Source organism: Patiria miniata, unplaced genomic scaffold (assembly GCF_015706575.1).
Source record: "Patiria miniata isolate m_02_andy unplaced genomic scaffold, ASM1570657v1 HiC_scaffold_3, whole genome shotgun sequence".
Taxonomy (NCBI): domain Eukaryota; kingdom Metazoa; phylum Echinodermata; class Asteroidea; order Valvatida; family Asterinidae; genus Patiria; species Patiria miniata.
Genome location: NW_024037069.1, coordinates 9,372,410 through 9,395,475, shown reverse-complemented (window position 1 = coordinate 9,395,475; position 23,066 = coordinate 9,372,410). Strand labels below are relative to the sequence as shown.

The following is a 23,066-nucleotide window of genomic DNA, read 5'->3' as shown; positions in this document are numbered from 1 at the left end:
CAAAATGTACACAGTAAGCTCAGCGCCAAACTGAGGAAATGTGTGTTTTAACAGTGCAGGTGAATTGTATACGTTTTTTAAATCCTTAACATCCTCCATCCTTAAAGTCCCCTCTTAGTCACTGAAGATTGATTAAACAAGAATTGAAAAGAATCAAAATTAGATCAAGTGAAAATGTCATTAGGAAAACATAATAAAGGTCCTGCACCTTTTGATGCCATCTTTAATTGGTAATTACAGAACACCTAAGTGAACACTTTTGTGCTAAGCAACGATAAGCTAACTAACATGAACGAAAAGGTACTTTTATTTTGCAAAAGCGATGCACGGTTAATTAATGTTACACATAATACTTTCACCTTCAATGAAACATCAACAAAAAGGCAGATTATCATCTCAACATTTCAATTAACAAAAGTGGGTAAATTTTGAGATATTCACATTACGTATTTTGACGAGAAATCTGCATTCAGTTCTTAAACATCCAATAACTGACCCTCAAACGGGTGGCACAAAACTGTTCAAAATATAAACACGTTTACATTTTGTTTGGAACTACAGGTTGAGTAAAAAACAGGAAACCCAAATGGCAGGATCAATTTAAGTGAAGTTCTGCCTGTACCACTTTCAGCATCTAGGATATAAAAGCCCAATTAATCAGGGTTCAAAATTAGCGGTAGCCCGCTAGTCAAATGCTAGTCAAAACAGCGGTGGGCTAGTCAAACTATTCCTTAAGTATAGCCCGGATGGCAAGGCAAAAAAATATTGGGATGTGGCAAAGATGTAAGAGCAGGAATAAAAAAATCATTAAAATGTGTGTATAATTGTATCAACTGTTTTAAAGGGTTACTTACAGAAATGATTTTGCTCAATATTGAACATCGTTCTACACTGATCAGCAGAGATTGGTCGGAAATGAGACAGACCACAAGACAATGATGGCCTAGTGAGATAAAAAAAAAATGGACTGGCCTCAAAACAAACAAAAGCAGAACATTAAAAAAAACAGTTACAGCTGTTCGTGTCCTCCTTCCCTAGATATCCTGAGAAAATTCCATTCACAGTCTTGTTTCAGTGGTTTCAGTGTTCTCATCCATGACTGAAGTTACTCGTGTTGCGTTTTGCTGGTCTGGTACAGTTATTGCAAGAGGCGAGGTAGCTTGCTGCTGTTTTTTAAAGCGAAATGCCTCTTTGAATGCTACCCGGTACGTCGTGGTCATGGCAGCGTATATCAATGGATTAATCATCGCATTGATGTACAAGGGAACGGCGGATATCCATCTGTATTCTCTTCCTATCCCAGCTACTAAAGGATTAGGAATCTTAGCCACGTTGCAGATCCACCTACTCAGACTGATGATACGATACGGTGTCTGACATAAGAAGAACACCATTCCATTAACAATCAGCATCTTGGCCACTTGGTTTCGGATTTGTATAGCGTTGGGGTCGTTACTGACCAAGCCACCTCTATCGCTGCGTTTGTTGAGCGTTTTTAAGATCCGCACGTACATGTAGATATTGGCTACCATTGAGATAAGCCAAGGAATGTGGAACAGTGGCGAAAGGTAGTAGACTACCCATGGTGCTATGGGACTACAGTAAGCTTTAGTTGATGGATAGTCTAGGTACGCTTCATCATCGGGCCAATTCAGACATAGCACTGTTAGTTTTGCTACCGATGGCATTGCTGCAATAGCAACCAGCAAGCCTACCAGCCAGCAGATTGCAATCATTCTGTAGGTTCGTCTTCGTCCACGGATTGTTCGATGCTTAATGGGGTGACAGAGGGCAAGGTATCTCTCAAAAGTTACCATGGTAACTAGTGCAATGGAGGCATAGTAGACAATTTGAAAAGCCATAAAAGTACCTATGCAATAGGCAGAATTCACAAAGGGATCGTGAAATGCGACAACAGACGCAGAATATCTCAAGGTGGCTACCACACATGCCAAATTTAAATAGAGAAGATCAGCTAGTGCTATGTGTGCAAGGTATAGATTAACAGTGTCTGTTCTCAGTTTGGGAACGCGGAGCATGACAAACAGGAAAGTTGAGTTATTGGTGACACCAAGACACCAGATGATCGGCATGATAATGGTTATGATGACAGTGTCCGTTGGGGTATACAGCCAGTCAGAAACCTCCTCCTGACTTATATTGACAGTATCTTGTTCACTGCACTCACCTGACGTTATACCGGCTCCCATGATGGATATGTCTTTCACAACAGCTTCATTGCAATTCTACCGCCCGCAGAGCCACCCAAGCGAACTGCAGTCCAGTACGTGCACAGTTCCAGAGAACACTAATGTAAATCAAGCTAGGAGGTTCCAAAGTTTCACAGATTGGTTCATGTGCACAGCAAATTGAAAATCCCATTGCTGGAGACTTTTCTTCGTGTCAACTGCCTGACTGGAACAATTGTGGCCTGCATGCTCCCCCTTGTTAGTTAGCCCCGTATTCTTTGATAGATGTGTGCCATCACGATTCCTCTATTTATTACAGCAGATAACCGTGACCATTTCACTAACTTATTCAATGATGCCTTAATGGAGAACCCATTCTCAAATCCTGTAGTTGTAATTGTAAACATTGGCATGCTCTCGTATGTAGCCACATGTATGTCTAATTGTTTGACTTTGGTATTTCAAACGTCTTAAATTAAAATGAAGTAAATTACTTGATTGATCATCAAGGAAAGTGCATCGACTCACGAGTAAAATATTTACATAATATCACCCACCCCCCTCCAAAAAAACCAGTAAGGGTAAAATAAAAGTTGAACTTCGAACATGAACCGTACGATGTAATTGAAACACGTTGATTTGTGTGATGGGTATTGAAATGAGTGGTGTATAGCAGAGTTCCCTCTTTCCATTTATTTTCCATTTATTTTCATATGTATTTTCCAGAGTTATTCATTTAATACCCTCACCAGTTTATTAATGTGGCGGATCTCGCCTTGATTCTCGGTTATACCTGTCGGAACTACGGAGATCGTCAGAGCGATCTAGGGCCCGAGAAACATGGATTTGTTTTGGGAGCAATTTGCCACCGATTTGTATTTTATTGTTAATCTCTTGGATTCATCATGCAGTTATTTGTACACAATTATGGACGAAAGACAGCTCTCAACATGAGAAATTCCCAAATTAAGAATAGTTTTAGTAACGTGTGAATCAGAAACGTAAGTTGTGTGGTTTTGTAATGTAAAGTCTATACATTGATTCGTTATTTTGTAACCTACTCACTGTACAAAAATAGTCATAAAGTTGTCAATTTAGAAGACCCCAATTTTTTTAGTGGATTCTGATAGAGGAAGACATGCTCTAACAAGTCATTTTCATTTTGTTAATTTTCAGCATGATACATTATTACAACAATTGGGTCAATGGTCATGGTAACTTATTAAAGGTCATGGTGACCTAATTTTCACAAAATTTAATGTTGACAAAAGAGTTGATTTCAGCATGCAATTAGTTTTATTTTAATACCAAGTTTGCATATATTTGATGAAAATTGACATGGTTATGACATATTTTGTACCAAAAGGTGGTATTTTAATCTAAAAATTCTCACTTTTTGTTGTTTCTGCCCTGACCACATGGTTGGTCGGATTGGGCTTACAATTGGTGTGATTTCATGCTCATCACGAACTACAAGCACAGCAATTTTTATCATTTTTTTAACAAACCGTAATATTAATGAAACTATGTAAACGAATTAACTCTTCATTAAATGACTTAGAATTTTGTTTGGTAAACATTGAAGAAAAGAACATTTTCAATTTATACATGTACTTAATTTTCAAATACTAATATTAAAAGTGCATCCCAATTTTTTTTAGTTTTTATATGTACACTGTGAAGGCTCTTTTTGCCGAATTGAATTTAATGTCAATTTGGTTCATAATAATAATAATAATAATAATATAATTAAATCGTAGTCTTAGAGCGCACGTATCTACCAACAATGAGGTACTCAAGCCTTCTCAAGGCGCTGGAAATTATGTCTATTATTAAAGACAGGTAAATGAAGTTGAGTAAGATTTGAGGCTTTGCATGGTGGAGATACTAAATAATGAAAGGTTTGCGGAAACACCATGTGCGAATAATTTCTCAACTAAGAGAATGGTTCTGAAAAGAACCAGAGGTATAAACTCGACGTTCCGGTCAGTATGCTCTGACCGTCTTCAGGAGAGTGCCTAAACTCTAAGAAAGTGAATACTTAAGTAGCAAAAGGCGGAGTCAATGAAGTTGATGAGAAATATGAGACCCATTGGGTGCGTTCGAGCGTGCTACTCGTGTGAATGCGAGTATACGCACGAACGGCAGGAGTACGACCCGCGGTTTAGCAAGAGTATGGTCTCCGTCATACTCTTGCACCGAGAGGAATGCGCACGCAACATTTTCCTGCACTCAGGAGTAGCGAGAGTAACACGCTCGAACGCACCCATTATGTAGCACCTTATAAGGGTTTACAAGGTGCTGCAGCGCATATTGCAGCCACTACCAGAAACACCGGGGCAAACCCCTTCTTTTAGCGATAAGTGTTACTGGGTTCTTTAAACAGTACAACACACGGGACCTACGGCTTTACGTCCCATCCGAAGGACGACGCAATAATGGTAAAGCGCCTTGCTCAAGAGCAAAAGCACCATGTTCCCATAGCCAGGATTCGAACCCATGTACCACGGCACACGACGAGTCGAACGCCATTGGACCACAGCACCCCACTCGAAGTAAATTTCATCAAATAGTTACAGAAAAGTCTTCATCACGATTGAACTTGAATCTTTGGTATATATACTTCATTTTCAAGTATGAATAGGCATTATGAGAATTGAAAAGGATTCAAACACTGAAGCAGTAAGCAGTTCATTATTTACTGACTTACTGTGGCCTGTTCATCAATGCCAAACGATGATCTTGTCGCAAGAGTTGACATCGTTGACCCGGCACTTGCACGTTGAGTGGATCGACTTTTGCACCGAAAAGCCTCTCTAAATGCCGTGCGGTATTGCTTATTGATAGCGCCATAGATCATCGGATTAACCAACGTATTGACGTACTGAGGGACTCCACCGATCCAGTTGGCATTATAAAATGTAACCAGGGGATCAGGAATGCTAGCCAGTGAAGTAATCCATCTGGAGTAACTGAAGATACGATACGGCGTCTGACACAAGAAGAACACCACGCCGTTGACAATCAGCATCTTGGCCACTTGGTTTCGGATTTGTATGGCGTTCGGGTCGTTGCCGATGATACTTCTGTTGGTAGTGCGTTTGTTGAGCATCTGCATGATGCGTACGTACATGTAGTTGTTTGCCACCAGTGCCATGAACCAGGGAATATTCAATATGGGTCGAGCATAGTCTGCAACCCACGGTACCACCGGACCACAGTAGGCATAGCTGGTTGGGAAGTCTTGGTACATGTCGTCATCGGGCCATCGGAGACATCGAACGTTGAGAACGAAAGCACCCGGGATGATTGCAATGGAAAACAGCCAGCCCACCACCCAACAGATGGCAATCATCTTATTGGTGCGTCCCCGTCCGCGGATGCGGAGGTGTTTCATGGGGTGGCACAGGGCCAGGTATCTCTCAAAGGTTACCATAGTAATTAGTATGATAGATGCGTAGTACGTAGCATTGATGCCACCGGAGAAGCAGATGCAACCCGCTGCGTGCACGAATGGGGTGTGAAAGGCCACGGGGGAGGCCAAGTAGCGCCAGATGCGGAACCCAAACGCCAAACTCACGTAGAGAAGATCAGCAACTGCTATGTGCGCTAGGTACATGTTAGTATCGGATCTCATCAGTTTAGGAACGCGGAACACGACAAAGAGAAAAGTCAGATTAATGACTAGACACAGAGACCAAATAACAGGCATAACCACAGTAATCATGTAGATGTCCACAGGAGTGTAAAGCATTCCAGAAACCGCCTCCTGACTGATATTGACAGTATCTTGCTCACTGCACTCACCTGACGTTATACCGGCGCCCATGCTGGATGATTTGTATAGTTTACTTGAACATTCAAAACTCTCTTCAAAGTTCGTACACTGTTGTTACTGGTCCTGTGTATATGGGATGAGTGCGTATTAATGTTAAATGTACGCCTGCTTTATTATATTTTAGGCCTATGATCTCCCGTGCGTCAATATTGACCTCGTTCGTTTTCTCCAAACGTATCAAGATTCATGGATTGACTATGTTGTCGAATTTGCATATAGAAATAGTCTCATCATTATCATTTTGATCGAAGAATGTACCAGCATAAATGCTAAAATAGAATTAAGTAATATTGCGTAAATGATTATCTTTATTTATATGGTTAAATTATTTTGCCGAATTGCACTTAAAAAAAAAACCTCATCAGTGTTTTGTTCTGGAATGTACCAGCTAAATGCGCTAGTAGCACTGGCTTATTAAGTAGGGCATATGTACAAGTAAATTGCCTGAATGCTAACCCTGAGACTTGCAGATCCTTCAATCAATTTCGAAACTGGATAATGAAGCAGAATGGAGGATTGGTAGAGCCCAGTGACTGTCACTGGGGCCTAAGCCGTGTCCCAATTACTTGACTACGGCTTCAAATTACACACGCGCCTACGGAAGTGGCTGCAGCCGAGTGTTATTTCCGGTGTCATATGAAAATCGGACTCGACAAAAAATCGGACTTTTTTCCCTTTTATTGGTTAAACCCTCTCACGTGACCGGTCCCTCTCCTAATTATCTATGCATGAGCATGCGCAATACCACCAATGAGTCCGTATTTCATAAAACCTAAATTCATGCCACACGGGCCGTAGCCAATGGATTAGGACAGTACGGTCTATAGTGTGTCTTGAAAGTAAAAGTACAAAGAATGTGGCATTGGTTTCTTTCACAGTGGGGATTTTTTTAGAGGATTTAAGAAGCTTCTTGTTGAAAATCTCACAGGATCGATCTCTTCTGTAAAGTTTTAGCGCAGAACTTACGTGGCTGCTGATGACAGTTTCTGTTGCATAAAAGATGCTTTTGAAAAGGAAGTCGACAGGCCCACATTTCTGTTCGCTCAGTTATTTTTGTACACCTGGGGCCATACCCATGCAATTGTATTCTGTGCATAGCGTTAAATGATTTTAAAACCATATTTTTCTTGTGACCAAAGATTAAAAGTTGTAACTTGCACCCAAGCGGTCATTTGTGTCAAGTTTGTAAATACAGATGCGCCTGGTGTGGCGAAATAATGAAAACAACGGCTGTACATTAATGTGTATCTATACGATTTTATTTTTTTTTCCGAAGAATTTTGTATCTTTTTATTAACGGATGTATTTGATAGTTGATAAACAAAGGATTTATGTCAAATCGAACTAAAACTTTAAACCCATTTCAAGTTGAGTTCCCCATATTTTTTTTCGAGTCTCATCCCGAAAAATATATTCTCTTTCTAAATTGCTATTTCAAATTAGGTTTTGCCCTTCACCGACGTTTTTGTTATTTACTAGCAGTACAGAAGTAATTCCCTGTTGATTGAGACAACCAAAAAACATCTGAACATGTTTAGGTATTGAAGTATTACTTTACAATTTTGAAGTATTGACTTCCAGACAATAAATCCGTTCTCGCAGGGTAGGCTGTTTCCTGCCCAACAGTCAGTATCGATATGGATAGGTAGGGACAGGGAGCCAGCCTGCTCTCAAAGTGGATCTGTTTGTGTCTAAAAACAAACCCTTTTTTCAGAGGGTTTCAGACGTAGACGTCCAAAAAGTGGGAAAGGAGGTTTCTGGTTGGAATGAAACAAAGACATACACGTTGACACTGTATTTATAGAAATAAAAGTCAAATTTATTGGAGTATATCTAGAATACTTTAATTGAGGTTGACGAGACGAGTTTCATTATTAATTTACCTCCGTTGCAAATAGAATCGCCATTATGGCCTTATTCACGAGTCGGCCATATTGAATTGAAAGTGAGGTAAAATCTGAAGTTTTGGGCCTTGCTAAGAGAAATAAAAGCAATTTAATTACTTATTAATTCCAGTCTGCTTCAATGAATAATTTATAATTTGTAATTAAACATTTCCTAAAGTTTAAAAACAGATTTAAAAAAAGTGACAGTAAAATAAGTCTGCATTTACAACCTCGTCCCCAGTGCTTACTTTATTTCCAACCTCGTTACCAAGACCTGGATAGGAAACTTTCTTCCTGTATCCTGATTGCTGTATCCTGTATCCTCAAAAATACTCTTTTCCTTTCAATTTTGCTCATGTTAATATAAAATGTGATACTGCAAATTGGCAGGATAGGATTGCAACATTTTACCTTTAAAAACAATCGTGTTTTCGAAACTCACGGCGTGACGAATTGATGCTGTTTTTACCCCAGACACCGCATGCAAGCACCAGACTATTCCTCATTTGCATACGTGTTCAAAAATCTTGCACATGCAAATGATCCGATACCAGGGTGACAGAACAGGTAGTGGTGGGCGCGTACTGCTCGACACCTGGGGACGAGGTTGCTGCATTTATATCTTCCTTAAAATAAGTCTGGCGCTATCCCATTCAACAGTAAACAATTAATTACATACATTCAGGGGAACTCGACAAAAATGGCCAACTCGTATATAACGCCTATAAAGGAACACTTTTCGTCGTTTTCACGTATACAAAGATACATGTAGCCATGCTAATACGTAATAATCTATTGAAGAGACTGTCTTTTGCAGTTTGCAATTCCTATGTACACATCCGTACAAAGGAATTACATTGTGTCAGTGTCTAAAACTGTGATTTAATTCTTAAAAGTACATAAAATTTGCCTTTATTATGGGGATGCAATGCATGCAAGCTCCCAACTTATCTTATTTACAAGAAAAAAATGAAAAATAAAGTAATATTAAAATTTGACAATTAGGTATAATTCCTATCCCTTCGTGTTTTTCATTCCACCCATGCATGGTTGTGTGTCCCTTATTCGTCCGTTTAGATCTGTACACCTGTCATTTTGCTTTTGACAAAGATTCTGCTGGAATCGAAATGTTACGCCGTCTAATTTTGTTTCATCAATTTTTTGAGTGCTGACACCTAAAGAACAAGGTCAAACCAATACTAACTTTAGGTACACACACGCTAACGGAAATACACTTATTTTCCTGCTACTTTCTAGTTTCAGGAAACAGTTCAAAGTGGAGTTGTTTTTATGGGATGCATACACCAGCATAGGCGACAGTCAGCGCATCTAGATTGTTCTGACACGCTGTAACCTCCAGCACGCACTGTGACGGGTAGGTAGTCCCGTCCGTCCCGCACACCGCTGACGAAGGCACGCAGCTATTGAAGCTGTTGCACTGGCGTGCCGTGACGGAGGTACTGAGAGCGGGGCGGCTAGTCATGGATGTCCCGCTGGGTGCCATGGATGTCCCGCTGATGGGCTGGTCCGATGCTTCCGACTCGGGCGCTACCGTGCCGGAGGACATTGGGGGTGGAGGGCCATTTGTCCCGGCCGAGCCAGACACCGTTCGTGGGGATGTGGGCGGCTGCGATGGCATGGCAGTGGTCCTTGCTGGAGCTGGGTAGAGCAGAAAAACAACAAGATAGCAATTAAATATTGATACGAATTTGATATGAATGTTACTGTTCAGAAATGGTGTATTATAAGTACGAAAAACAAACAACTACCGAGAAACGGTTGCTATTCATTTTTGAAGGTAGGTGGTTGTGCTGCTAAAATTGATAAACAAATTCAAACTCAACAGCTTTTACAACCTCAGTCTTTGTCCAAGACTGGTTTTGATTTTGTTTTCCTGTTGCAGCCGGTCCAGGCGTGGATCGGGGGGGGGGGGGGGCAAAACGCCCATTTTTGAATAGAAATTCCTCAAAAATAATGCGAACCCCCCCCCCCCCCCGCTCTGACATTCCAAAAATAAAACTGGTAATAATATCTGCCTGTGCCCAAAATACGGACAGAGCCAGCTTGTTTAGGGGTATTTGTTCACTATTCTGTAATATAGTGTTAATAATCGTCGGATTTGAAGAGCGCCCCCATTGAAATTATAATACGAGCCCCCCCCCCCCCTCCCGCACACCCACCCACCCACCCACCCACCAAACCACCCACCTATTGTTTTTTGGAGGCCAAGTCTCCTGAGAAAAAAACCCTGTCTACATTTAATAATTTTTTGCTGATGACCCCCCTCCTCATGCGAAAATTCCTGGATCCGCCCCTGCAATCCCATCCTTGGCGAGCGAGGTAAAAAGCACCACTGTGGTAGAGGGCGCTAACTACAAGATGCTGCGGCGCGCAAATTGCAAAAACGAAGCCGTAGCTGTAAAATACCTAAATACTAGAGATACATAAATTACCGGATATTGTCTTATAATTTGCATAGTGATGTTCACTCTTACCGATGGTCGGCATGTCATTGTTAACTCCATCGTCCACCTCATTGCTCAGACTGAGATCTTCCGGGCTCTCGTTACTGTCCGTATTACCGCCCTGTTGCTGTCCTCCTCCCTGGCGGACTGGCCTAGGGCAGGGACCCTGCGAGACCACGGTGATGTCCCGCCCGGTCTGGCAGGCCCTCCGCTCCATTAGGCACTGGGAGAGAAAGGTGCGAGTACCGACTCCGTTGAAGGCACACACGCGCTGGTTGGGCCGGAGCGGCTCTTTGCGGCATCGACGGCAGACCGACCTGTTTGTATCAGCTGTTGGGAGGGAGATGACATAATTGTTCTCAACCTTATTAGTTTTGTTTATTTTAATTCTGGCAATGAACTAAGGGCTTGTCATGTAAATGCATGGACATTGTAGCTCGGAATTCTGAACGACCGTTGAGCCAAGAACATGACAAAGAAATGTTAGGCTTTGGAAGTGGAAGGACAACTTGAAATTGCACGAACATTTAATCAGGTTATTCAGTTGGGATCTTAAATCCCTAATTCACTCGTCGCCTCAGGTGAGACTCGCACCAGAGTCACAGAGTTGGAAGGCGAGCTAGGAAAGCACAAGTCCCCTCCTCACATTAAGCGAAAATGTACAAGAAGGCTCACCGAACAAACCAACCATCCAACCCAACCCTGTTTCGTGAAAGACATGATAATCTTTAGAATGCAAACCTTGTCTGTTCCTGGCCTCGCTGAGGGCGAACAGCGCCACCAAGACGAAAGCCGCAAACAATGCAAAGGTCTTCATGTTTGACACCCTTGAACCTGTAAGTGAGAGCGGCAGTATACGGATATTATGAACAGATGCACAATTTAGGGTCGAACTAAATCAACCGTCGTTAAGTGATTGATCGAGCAGGAACTTGAATTAGGTTTGACATGTTTCTGTCAAGATAATTAAGACCGAGTCCGAGCAGGGTATCGTACGCATGTCGTTTGGGTTGGACAATCATGAAACGACCCCAGCTGCAACGGCAGTTTTGTGCCCGCGAGACCACGTATAAATCAGTAGCAGTTGGACAATTTGTGTGGAACGGCAGGCAGTAAATTTTGTTGCTGAAAATGCTGAGTGTAGAGTGAGCACATATTATTCCTTCTCGATCTTCAAATAAACTGTGAAGAGAAATGTTGCCCTGAAATTCCTGGATCCCTCCAAGAAATGTTATTCATCATAGTTATCATTAGGAGGAGCCTGACAAGTACATTATACTGCCGGCTGACACTTCATGTAGGCCTATATTTAGCTTCAGAACAAAATCAACGCAATGAACATGCAATTGCAGTTGTTTGGTTCATAATCAACTGATTAGGCCCAATATCTCGAGAACAAGTTGGAGACACAAGATTCTGTCCCTGTTTTCTTTTTTGTCTGTCCACGCCGTACCATGTACAGGCTTATCCCGGGAGAAAACGTGTTACTTATTGTTGCTAATTATACCGAAAGTATGAATTAAAAAGCAATAACTTTCATTTTAAAAGTTAGGGAGACCGCAGGAGATTAATACAAACTGACTGCGACTGAAGCTTTGGAAACCGTTTGATCGAGACTCGTGTTTTCGGAAACTCGTATTTATGATGCACACTCATGCATTACCTCATGCGTAGGGAACACCTTCGGCGAACAATCTCGATTTTCCAATTGGCCAAAAATAATCCTTGAAGACAGTGATCAAGTGATAAATGCTCAAGATCGGTCAGAAATCACTCATGGTTTCTTTTCTCCCTCACTCAAAAGGCCGTTTCACACCGTCCAAAAAATCTCCGTGTTAGACCCCGGGTTCAACCCCTTCATACCAGAAAAAAATCAACACGGCTTCTATTAAAACAGCGCGCGTCCGCACGAATTCTAATCCTGGTCGGAGGATTACTGAGTTGAGCTGTTGAGAGGCTCTAACCGGGTAGAAAATCAAAAATCTACAGGCTACGGCCTACCAGCAGCACCCGGTTAAGTGTGAATGGTATACGCCTTGACTGTATGTTCGATGGGGCCCGGTCCCCTTTCGGTGTACAAGTGTTGATTTGCACATGGGTAGGGAGACGATAGCGTGTGAAAAGGCTTTGAGAAAACAATGGCTATCCACTAAGAGTCTTTCAATGTGTACGTTTTTGACGAGATTTACTTACAAGACATGGAGGACGAAAAGTGGCCAACTTCTTTTCTTCTTTCAGAGAAAGCAGATAAGCCAAATTACTGTAAAATGTATATCCCAAAGAGTCGGTTTGAAAAATTGTCTGCTGTTTGACTTGACCCCACATATTATAGAACTAGACATACAACAATATTTGTCGTTCCGTAAATATATTATGTATAATGAGTAACAAGTTTGTGTTGTTCGGAGGCATTATTACAATTACTCATAAAAACAACGAGCAAAATAAACAGAGTTGTACTCACCTTTGTTGTTCAAAGTGATGCAGAATTTTAGCTGTTCAAAGGATTACTCCGGCTTTATAGTCTACGAGCCCACAAGGAAATGTTGTGCCAGTTTTGAGAGTCGGTTGCTTTTATGGGGTTTTTCCCTTGCGTTAAAACACAACAAGAGAAGTGACGAGCTTATATCTAGTATTCCCGGACTTCCGTTTGAGTCAGTGGAAATGATTCACTTCAGTTTTACAAAACGTGTCCTTTTGTTCCGTTGTGGTTTGTTACTTGGCACTGATTTGGAACCATACCAACATTATCCTTGATTGGAGGAAAGGATTTGGAGGAATTATCAACAGACGAGTCTCAAATTAGCAAAATGGTTTGAAAGCGAGGCGAGCATAGCGATCATTACAAAGTAGCAAAGCATCTTGGCGCAAAAAAGAAACACGTTTTGGAACAAGCCGTGACAGAGGCCCAGGCTGAAACGGATGCATGCCGAATCGGTTTTGGGGAATGGAAGGGGGGTGCGTGGGCGTGGCAATTAGATGCCACGGGAGGGGGGGGGTGAGAAATTCACTCCCTCCCACACCGAAAGTGTTGACGAAACATCACGATTGGAGTCACACAGTTTATACCGTACACCTTGTAAACCTATCACCGCATGTTGGACGGAAATGACATCAAATGTTGCTGGCTTGTTTTTTGGGTTTTTTTTATTATTATTTCCTCCAGATGTTATTCGCATTTTACTAATTCAGGTCAGTTACAGTGTTGGCAATGTTGCCATGCGTATGAATTTGGTCATCACAACTCGAGGACTTAAAGGGAAAATACAACATTTGCAAACATCAAAATATAAAACTACCAAATCATTTTGAAATACCTTGCTGGACTGTAAGTGAATGACAGTGTAAAGCATCCTGTAAAATCATGGCACCTGGTATACTGTCATTTCCAAGAAAAGTGGTATTTTTGTATCAATTTCCAACGCTGGTCGGCCGACCAGCGTTGGAAAAAACTGGGTTTTTTTTCAAAAACTGGCCCCGATTGACCATCGCACTTGTTTGCAATCGATTACACACCTATGAACGGGTACAAGCCAGTAAGACTGGTTCCCTGACCTTACAATTCCCCAATGTATGTAAACTGCTCTGTTTCTTCTTATATGGAGTCAGGGAACCAGACTACAGGAAAATGATTGTTTTTCTTGGTTTTTATAGCATTTTCGAACCTAAAACCTAAAAAAAAGTCAGTGTAACTATATTTGCTATATATTTCCAACCCCCCAATTCCATCCATTTCTGAAAATTACAGCAAAAGCAAATGATGTGTATTCCCTTTAAGGGGGGGGCAACCTATAGCTTCGTGGTGGGTTCCGGCTGGGGTTATTTTAGACAAATGACTTGGGGCACTCGAGCTTAAAATATAGTTCATGTTCTGCCTCAAGGACATAAAACATAAGGGCGGATCAGTGTGTGGGGGGGGGGAGGGGTTGTCAGAACAGGATGATTGAATGTCTAAGCGAAACGTCTTATGAGCTAACCGAACCACGAAATTAACTCCTCCGTATTTCTCCCGACATTCGGACTATCCTTTGGTATACTGCGCATTCTCAATTAAGACTTTCATAAGTTGAGTAAAGAGTTTCAACAAACAAATACACAATCTTTGAAACAAACTTGTGGGTATCGCGACCCGTAACTTTAGTATACTGCATTTTACAGTATTTGTTTATGCATTGTTTCACGAATACTTTAAAAACATGTCAGTCTTAAAGGTTTATCAATAAAAGGCTTTAGATAGAAAATGTGTATTTTCAGTCGACATCATACAAAACTGAAAAAACGCAGTGTTGAATGAGCACCGTCGATGCTTTTTGGACGAGTGATTCGTTTACAGGTAAAACATTAAGGCCGCGGGTCCAAAATACATTTTTTTGGGGGGGGGGGGGCAAAACAATTGTTGTTCCCCGAAAAATGTTGGTCCAAAATGTCAACCCCAATTTTAATATAAATAGCAAGGGGCACTATGTATGGTTTTTGTTGAGTTTGGTGTGGGGTGTGCGCAGTGGCTGCCTTTTTGCAACGTCGCGGTTCCGCCGCTGCAAAACAACCAAATATTTTAAGCCCATCGAATGTTATCTTACACAAGTGTGCAATTCACAGTCCTAGTGAACTCATTTTTCTCTCTGAACAGAACTTAAATATCTCCACTCAAAACAAAAGTAATTGGAAAAACATTACTGTATAGGCCACACTTTGTTTTGGCTGGGCACTTTCAATTTGCCAGAATGCAATAGCATTCCAGCTTAGTTTCACAAATAGGAGTTCCTTAACACGAGTTAATAATATTCTTCCTAAAAAGTAAACCAATTCAGGATATTTTTGGATCTGCGGGTCTAGTCTTAATGGAATTCACCATCGCACTCTCTGCAGGAGTAAGCCGGACCTACACTCGTGTTAGAATTACTTTGGCTTTATGCAGGCTAACTTGATGTCTATACAGGTACATTACTTTTTCATGGACGAGAGCGGCATCTAAAATCAAGACGTTCTAGCATTCTGAACCAATGCGCCAGTCGCTCTTTCGACGTAGTCGCACCTAACCGTTCTTAACGTGTAACTTCTCACCAACATAATTTGCCGAGCCCAAATATTTTCTAATATTCTTATAAATTATTTGGCTCGGCGTGACTTTAAAACGCCAGTCTGAAATGGTTGTCACACAGCTTCACAAGAGTTCACTTTCAAGGTTCGCATTTAAGGGAAGAAATCTCCTGTTTTTTGTTTTAAAGCTCGGCGAGTAAAATAAGAGGCAGGTCGCCAATTTCCTGGTCGAGCCATATCATTCAAAGGGCCCAGGGTGGTTTCACGTATATAACTGAGACTAAGACCAATAAGCGTTTCAGAAATAACCTAATCGAGATATATTCCGAAGGTTGTTGCAATAGCATAGACCAATCCATTCTGAAACGTCACCGTGGCGTAACAGTCTGTCTCAGTGTTCCAAGCACAGCGGCTGATGGCCATCATGTCCGCTCCCTCGATAGATCCAACTTGAACGAAGACTACAAGCCTATAGCGTTTAAAACCAAGCAGTTTCACCCTGTTCTTAATCTCCTCTGACAGTCTCTTTACGACCGTTGGGCCGTCCGCTGGGGCGTACTCCTTTCCTCTGAATTCACCCTCCAGAACTGCGTTCATAATGGCCTCAACTTTGTCCGGACGGAAGTGACAGCCTGGCTTGGGTTCCACGCGGTAAGAGTTCTCGTACCGGAGCTTAGGAGCCTCTTCACCGGTATCCCCAACAGGGTTGGAGTCGGGCTCCGCACCCTCACGACGGAACCGCCACCACATGGACGTGGAAATGCCCTTACCGAAGTACAATGTCTCCCTTCTGGGTCTGCTAGTGATGCTGGGGTCGTCTTCCGTCCAGGCCATCGGACCGGTCTTCCCTGATGATGAGGCCTCCTGTGCAGCGCTGCGATCGCTCCCACGACCTGCCAGCGCGGCAGTCGCTGCTTGAAGAGTCGCCGTCCATTTGCTGCTTCCTCCAGACAGCTGTTTCCTGAAGGGGTTGGTCTCCCGAGGCCGAAATATTGAGCCAGACCCCTGACTGAGGAACGAAGAGGATCTAGAGGACCGAGTGGCACCGGAACTCTTCCCTACCGTGTCCATGGTTACCTCAATGCACGCAGACGGTTTAGATGAAGATCAAATGGTTGAGATGAAAAAAAAACGGTTTCGATCAACTGCGTCTCACTGCTTCATCTCATTTCGTCGCAAATAGCCCTTTGAAAAAAAACTCGTTCAAATTACAACTCCTGGCAAAACCTTATGCCTTCGCACGTACAAAAATCTACATATGAATATCTCAGTACTGTTCGCATCAAGCCCTGAAGATATTTTGAGCACCCTTTTTTCGAGATAGAAGAGCTTACACATGTTGTTGCTGTGTGGTTGTATGTATTTCATGTTTGCTGTGGGGATTTAGATTGACTTCTTTGCATAACACACTTATCATCATAAACCTTCGGCACTCCAAACAGGAGTGTCCGCGTTCAGGATGATTTTGTTTGTACATCCCAGCAATGAAAAGAACCTCTGCATAATACCGTCCTTAAATATGTTAAACCAAAGGCCCCCTCTGTTGAAACTCCTTCTCTAGTAGTCAGGGCTCTTAAACACACTTGGTGTTTTGACTGGTCGACACAATTTTAAAGGTTGAAAAGTCCTTCGGACACTTGAGAGAGATTGCTGGCGTCTGTAAGTTTCGAGAGAAACACCTGCGTAAGAACTGACAGCTTCGCATGCTCACCCACGTATACAGAGTGTACAATATTAATCAGTTGCAACATGGCCAGACGATATTTTATGTGCATAAATTACATCGTCAAAGAATCACTCTTTAAAGGGTTCATTGGATGAATTTTTCTCAGGAACACGTGTAACATTTTACTTCTCTTACATTTTTGAAAACTATTTGACACTCCCTTTTTTAGATAACTTGATTGAAAAGTGCATTTCTTTATTAAACATTTAATAGTTTCCATGCTTTTCCGAAAAACTTGAGGGCGCTGTTGCTGTGACCTCATTTCTGAAAGGGACTGGTCAGTTAAGGGGTGTTGTGTTCAAATTGTGAAACTAAAAATTTGCTCCTTGAAAACATTTGTGAGCAAATTTTGCTCATTGGCTTACTGCCATAACAACGAATCAACACAGAAAAGAAAATTAACGAAGGCGAAATATCCAATATTCTGGCAACTTCTGGTGCTGAAATAGCTGTCAACATTGAGATTTCTTCCTGGGATGACATCAAACTTTTGCGCATGAAAATGGGATTTCGCATTTGCATAAAAAATTAAAAGGCACCAAAATACCCTGGACAATTGAAAATAAGGTTAAATGGCTCTTCAAGGATAGCATAAAAAAAGTTGCATTGCATGGGCCTTTTAAGGAAAGTGAGAAGAGAACCACATGCAATAGAAAAGAGAAATTCAGGATTGAAAGTTTGGAAATAATGATAAGTTAATGAGGGTGTTTCCTCAAAATACATGTTATAAAATAAGAAATTCTGGATGATAGTGTCGCCATCTTGCGGTTCGGGATCCGCTTTAACCATTGATCTCCATTAGTTTTACCAATGGAAATCACTGGCTTTAACACAGGGTCATGTGTCATGTCGTTTCGTATCGTCACAATCAATGTTGCTATGTGAAGTGACTGATACCGTTTTGGTGGGCTTTGAAGTGCATCGCTTGGGATTATAGCGTACAAGCAATATTATGAGATATGATAATCGCAGCAATCCACCTCAACATGATATCATGCTTAAAGGTACATAGGATTATTTGCATTATTCGATTAGTAACCTACCGAATTGTTGTCAATAAAGCTTACTCGGATTAAAGATCGTACTGGTACTTAACACCCCGTGGAATTATTGCTGTGTTGTCAGTTAAAAGAAGACAAGAAATGTCGGGGATTTCCACCGATCAGTCAAAAAACTGATTTCTTGGAAATAACGAGTTCTATTGACAAAATCGTGTTTCGTGATCAAAAGGTTGGGCATGGTTTTTCACAGTTATCTCGAAAAGTGTAATATTCACCGAGCTGAAACTTCCACAGGTTTGTAATATTATTCATGAGGGAAAAAAAATTGAGTCAGAGCTAGGATTTTTGTACCTCCCCCCCCCCCGATCCGCACCTGAAATGCAAGAAAATCAAATAATCCTGTATGTCTTTAAGGCTAGCTTAATAACCCAGAACACCAAAGAAAAAGAATACAGTCACTTATATGAAAAGACAAAATATTCCAGACGACCATGAACTCTGTGCAAGAAGTGTTGATGGTGCCGCGTGCGGCTAATTAAAAGAGCTAGGGCATGGGAAGACATAGCCTTTCACCAAGGCCATCGTGCTTAGCTTGCCCGCATTAGACAAAGCGGCGAAACCGCGAAGCGACTGCGTGGCTACTACCCGGACGCGTCGACGCGCCCGCATGCTTGCACAAAAATTTAATTTCATATTTGAGTGTATGAACTTATTTTTCATCTGAACTTACAGTTATTTGCTCTTACGTTTTCCTTACTCACCCTTCTTTTAAAAATGGAAGCGACTAGGCAAAATCCGCGTTGCGATTGGTTATAAACCTTCAGCACTCTTCTTATTTGTATTAAAAGTCAATGTATTAAAATCAAGTTGGAAAAGGCCTCGTGGCTTTGCCACTCGTGCGTGCTGACTTAATCTTTGCTCCAGTCGCTTCGGATCTTCGCAGCTCCGTCGCTCTAAGCCACGATGGCATTGGCGAAAGGCTAGGGAAGACACAGCTACGTGCCCAATTACTTCCAATATCGGTCATAATGAACACCTGTTTTTTACTAGGTCGAAAATAAAACCATATACATGTACATGCGAATGATGAGCTCTATTTTCAGCAATTCGATGTGGCAATGCACTGATAGCCTCTATTACACATTGGTTGAAAAACTTAAACCAGTTTTCACGAAATCCAATTATCCTCATTCTATACACATGGCAATTGAATTATGTTTTGAATTTCGCGATTTTTTTTTTAATTTTAAGCATTTTATTAGCGCTGTACTCAGGGGTATGGGCATTTAGAGGTCAGTGTCACAGATGAATGCCTGCATGGTGTCGCCTCGAATATTACTTTATTGGTTTCTGAGATGATTATTCACAGGGCCACTCACAGTTTAGACGTTCCGTTAGGATAAAATTGTTCTTTAATGGTTTAAAAGTTCTCAATTTACATCCAAAACGAATGTGAACTCTACTTAACTGTAAGCTTGTAGAAGACGAAAAGTTACGTCAGATTAGTATTTCAGCTAATATTTTTGTTTGTACCATAGCCAGATCATGATGCATACCAAAAACAAACCGTATTTGTGTCATATAGCCGGCAAAGCATCCCGGGGGAAACATCACATCAATAATGAACTCACGGGGATTATTTCCCGAGCATACTACACTATGTAGGCCTACGTCAAAGCATGTATACATCTAGTTTACCATAATGCATCTTTTAACGATCGGACCGTTACTGAAATGAATTAACGTTATTGAACTGTCACTGTCCATTGCCCATTTCGGTAGTTCAAAGCTCTCCGGCATCAAGACGAAGCAGTGGATCTTGATTAGTCTATTTGTAGTTGTAGGCCTACGCTTAAATGTGCATAGTCAAATGAGATTTAAACAAATTACGTCCCAGAATGTCAGAAACATACTAGACACATATTTCCTTCAATTATGAAGTTCGATTGAAATGGCCGGCATTAATATTAGTAATAATAGTGTTGGGAACGAGTTTCAATTATTCTGTTTTTGCTTGACATTTTTTACAAGTTGTATTGTCTACTTACAATGTCTACTAACTGTGTCTTCAACTACATCATAGGCACACAAAAATGTTTATCAGTTTAAAAGTAGTCAATAGAATGCAAAAAGTTGATCCCACCATTTTGGCCAATATGATTGTGACTCTACATGTAATACTGACGGCACAAATACCTGTCGTGTCAGTTTTCAAGACGAAGCCCGCTGTAATCCACTCTCTGAACAGTCTTTTCTATTGTTCTCATGATTTAGGAGTTGGCAACTAACTTCCGATTCTCGAAAGTTACAGATAAACAAAAGTAATAGGTAAACATGGCTGTCACTCCTTTTACATAGGCCTCAACCTAGCACGTGCAGACACGAGAAGATAGGAGGGTCTTGGTATATCCCCGAACCTGCATCGCAAAATGCAGCGAATGACGCCATTGAAGCGTGGATGGTTGACCGTGTAGATGATGGGATTCACGCAACTGTTGCAAGTGAACGGCACGGAGAGAAACAGCAAGACACGGCTGTTGTGCGGTGACAGCAAGGCCAGAGAGTAGGGCGCGCTGAACAAGACAAACGCGCAGGTCACCATGAACAGGTTCATGGTGATCTTCAACTGCTGGCGGCTGACGCGCTTTTTGAAGCGGGCCTCGAGTTGGCGCGTGTTATCGTCCGGCTCCCCCTCCAGACTGACCATTTCGTGGGACTCCCTGAACGACTCCTCCCTGCGTTCGAAGTGTCGCTTGACGTGCAGGAAGATCAGGGAGTAGCTGATGACGATGGTTAAGAGTGGGATCGGGTACAGGCAGAAGGCCTGGATGAGGTGGTATTCGACATACCGTGGATGGGAGTCGATGTCACTGCAGGTGCTGTCCCCCTGGTCGTATCCCAGCTCGCCGATACCAAAACTTAGCGGGATGAGCAAGACGGCTAGCGGTATGGCCCAGGTACACATCACCAAGCAGACAATCTTCCTGGGCGTGAACAGCCACTGGTAGACCGTCACCGGACCCCTGACGAGCAGCATGCGGTTTAGGGCGATGCAGGCCAGGTTGTACAGGCTGGCTCCCGCGCAGGTAAACGACATCAAGGCCGATAGAGAGCAGAGTGCCTCCGATTCCCACGGCCATCCATCTATCGAGAGAAGAGCCACCACGTTGCTGATTGGTAGCAGCAAGCAGTAGCAAAGATCGGCCGTAGCGAGGCTCACCACGAACACGTTGGTGATGTTCTGCAAATCCTGGGATAGGATGACTGCCAGAATAACGATGCTGTTACCCACGGTACCACAGACGAATATTATCAGAACGAGAACCGCTACCACAACTCTCTCCTCGTATGTGAACAGAGAATCCCCCACAAAGTTTAAGCTGCTATTGGTGTCTGCCATTGTGAAATTCCAAAACTCATTACCTTAACATACAGATGACGAACATTTATCCGAGAGCTTGGTTGTCTTCTGGTGATACAGGAGTGAAGTGTAATGAGCTTGTACCACCGTGATAATTAGACCCAATCGTGCCGGGTAGAATTTCAGGTGATACTGAGACAAATCCCAGCAGGCTGCACTGGTGACGATGATATCTCAATCACACTCAAGTGCAAAGCAGACACTCCGATAATTTCAGGCCGTCTGGAGTTTTCTCTTAAAGAAGCATGTGTTTATTATTGCACTGTGGATGCGTGGCACTTAAATAACGCCATCAACAAATTCTTGTCCGTGCTGATAACATTACCGAGAAGTCTGCAAGAGGATTGGATGTAAATCATCCAGTTTAGCCTGCTAGGGCAGCGACGTCTTATTCATACTTCTCGGAAGATATACAAAGAAATATTGTCATGCCATGTAGTTGCATTATAGGATAGTGCGATTTGAGCGAGTGCAGGAGTGTATATGCCGCGATAGATCCGTTGCACAGTGTGACATATGGCCAGGAGTATAATCAAATATGCGACTCCCGTCAGCGCACGTTCTGCATGGTTGATCGTGATGATATTGCCATTCATAAACCAAGATCACCTACAACTTGAATGATCACTGTCATATTAATAAGCTTCCATTTTCCTCTCTCATTTTGGGCAGAAAAAAATTAGACAAGTGCTCTGACTTCATACTCAGAATATGATCTGAGGCAAATGAACACATGTTCTAGCACTCCTGCTTAAGACTGATGTGTTCATATGAAGCCCGGGAAGGGACAGGGTGGAAATTTATTTTGGAATTTCCTAATTCGTTCGCACGAATTACTAATTCGTTTGCACGAATTGCTAATTCGTTCGCACGAATTCCTATTCGTTATTCGTGGGAACGAATTAGTAATTCGTGCGAACGAATTAGCAAATGCCAAAAAAATTTCCACCCTGTCCCTTCCCGGGCTTCATACTTCATATGTTCACTTCATTGACTTACATAGAAGCATGGAGGAATAAGAACATTCCTCCATGATAGAAGTAATAATTTCATATCGGCGGAGAGGAAGTGATTTTTTTTTTACGATGGAAAGTGAAACGATGTTGGCGGCTGGGTTGCGAATTATTTTGCCCAATTCGACAATATCATAGGAGGGCGCACTCTCCCCCTATCTCTCTCTCTCTCTCTCTGCGCTATGCATATTCATGATGTCCAGGGCTTTAAAGAATAGGTTATAAAACAAGGAACAATTATGTTTAAATCACCACATTAGCAGCTAATCCATGGACTGGTTGGAAGTAGTCCTGGCTTCTAATCAGGTGATCCGAGTTCGAACCTCAGTGAGCGTTTTTCACTTCTTATTTTACCTTTCATATAAACTAAAGTGAGGAAGGAACATTTCCACAAAGCCTATCTTGGGTTTGTGTTGTGGAGAACAAGGCATTAGATACGCATGTAATGGACCAATCAGAAGATGGGAAACGGATGTCACTTGGGGAA

The 23,066-nt window shown here is 42.0% G+C and overlaps 5 protein-coding genes across 7 annotated transcripts; all 5 read right to left on the bottom strand.

Annotated features, from left to right (window-relative positions):
• Positions 1-1,058: 1,058 nt before the first annotated feature.
• Positions 1,059-2,297, bottom strand: LOC119736440 (neuropeptides capa receptor-like). The gene has a single exon (XM_038210459.1). It carries the CDS (start codon positions 2,208-2,210, stop codon positions 1,059-1,061), a length of 1,152 nt encoding a protein of 383 aa, XP_038066387.1. The 5' UTR covers positions 2,211-2,297.
• Positions 2,298-4,739: 2,442 nt separating this feature from the next.
• On the bottom strand, positions 4,740-6,097 carry LOC119738695 (neuromedin-U receptor 2-like). The gene has a single exon (XM_038213623.1). It carries the CDS (start codon positions 6,016-6,018, stop codon positions 4,888-4,890), a length of 1,131 nt encoding a protein of 376 aa, XP_038069551.1. The 5' UTR covers positions 6,019-6,097; the 3' UTR covers positions 4,740-4,887.
• Positions 6,098-7,820: 1,723 nt separating this feature from the next.
• Positions 7,821-13,224, bottom strand: LOC119738758. 3 transcript variants are annotated; one of them, XM_038213709.1, is made up of 4 exons: positions 12,843-13,224; positions 11,120-11,212; positions 10,409-10,708; positions 7,821-9,572 (listed from the first exon to the last, which is right to left on the bottom strand). In XM_038213709.1, the coding sequence occupies exons 2-4, from the start codon at positions 11,193-11,195 to the stop codon at positions 9,202-9,204; spliced, it is 747 nt and encodes a 248-aa protein (XP_038069637.1). In that variant the 5' UTR covers positions 11,196-11,212; positions 12,843-13,224; the 3' UTR covers positions 7,821-9,201. The 3 variants fall into 3 exon arrangements, with proteins under 3 accessions (XP_038069637.1, XP_038069635.1, XP_038069636.1); XM_038213707.1 differs by lacking the exon at positions 12,843-13,224 and adding an exon at positions 12,572-12,833; XM_038213708.1 differs by lacking the exon at positions 12,843-13,224 and adding an exon at positions 12,572-12,833 and having other exon boundaries at positions 7,821-9,566.
• A 976-nt stretch (positions 13,225-14,200) lies between these two features.
• On the bottom strand, positions 14,201-16,766 carry LOC119738717 (dynein light chain Tctex-type protein 2B-like). The gene has a single exon (XM_038213653.1). The coding sequence runs from the start codon at positions 16,487-16,489 to the stop codon at positions 15,728-15,730; it is 762 nt and encodes a 253-aa protein (XP_038069581.1). The 5' UTR covers positions 16,490-16,766; the 3' UTR covers positions 14,201-15,727.
• Positions 16,767-19,597: 2,831 nt separating this feature from the next.
• Positions 19,598-21,849, bottom strand: LOC119737116 (probable G-protein coupled receptor No18). The gene has a single exon (XM_038211214.1). The coding sequence runs from the start codon at positions 21,543-21,545 to the stop codon at positions 20,496-20,498; it is 1,050 nt and encodes a 349-aa protein (XP_038067142.1). The 5' UTR covers positions 21,546-21,849; the 3' UTR covers positions 19,598-20,495.
• Positions 21,850-23,066: the final 1,217 nt, after the last annotated feature.

Excerpts from the sequence above, each read along its gene's own strand:
- LOC119736440 (XM_038210459.1), bottom strand. The coding sequence starts at position 2,210 with ATGGGAGCCGGTATAACGTCAGGTGAGTGCAGTGAACAAGATACTGTC.
- LOC119738695 (XM_038213623.1), bottom strand. The coding sequence starts at position 6,018 with ATGGGCGCCGGTATAACGTCAGGTGAGTGCAGTGAGCAAGATACTGTC.
- LOC119738758 (XM_038213707.1), bottom strand. Across the intron at positions 10,709-11,119 it reads CGAGGCCAGGAACAGACAAG|CTGATACAAACAGGTCGGTC; the intron begins GTTTGCATTCTA and ends CCCTCCCAACAG. Across the intron at positions 9,573-10,408 it reads CAATGACATGCCGACCATCG|CTCCAGCAAGGACCACTGCC; the intron begins GTAAGAGTGAAC and ends TGCTCTACCCAG.
- LOC119738717 (XM_038213653.1), bottom strand. The coding sequence starts at position 16,489 with ATGGACACGGTAGGGAAGAGTTCCGGTGCCACTCGGTCCTCTAGATCC.
- LOC119737116 (XM_038211214.1), bottom strand. The coding sequence starts at position 21,545 with ATGGCAGACACCAATAGCAGCTTAAACTTTGTGGGGGATTCTCTGTTC.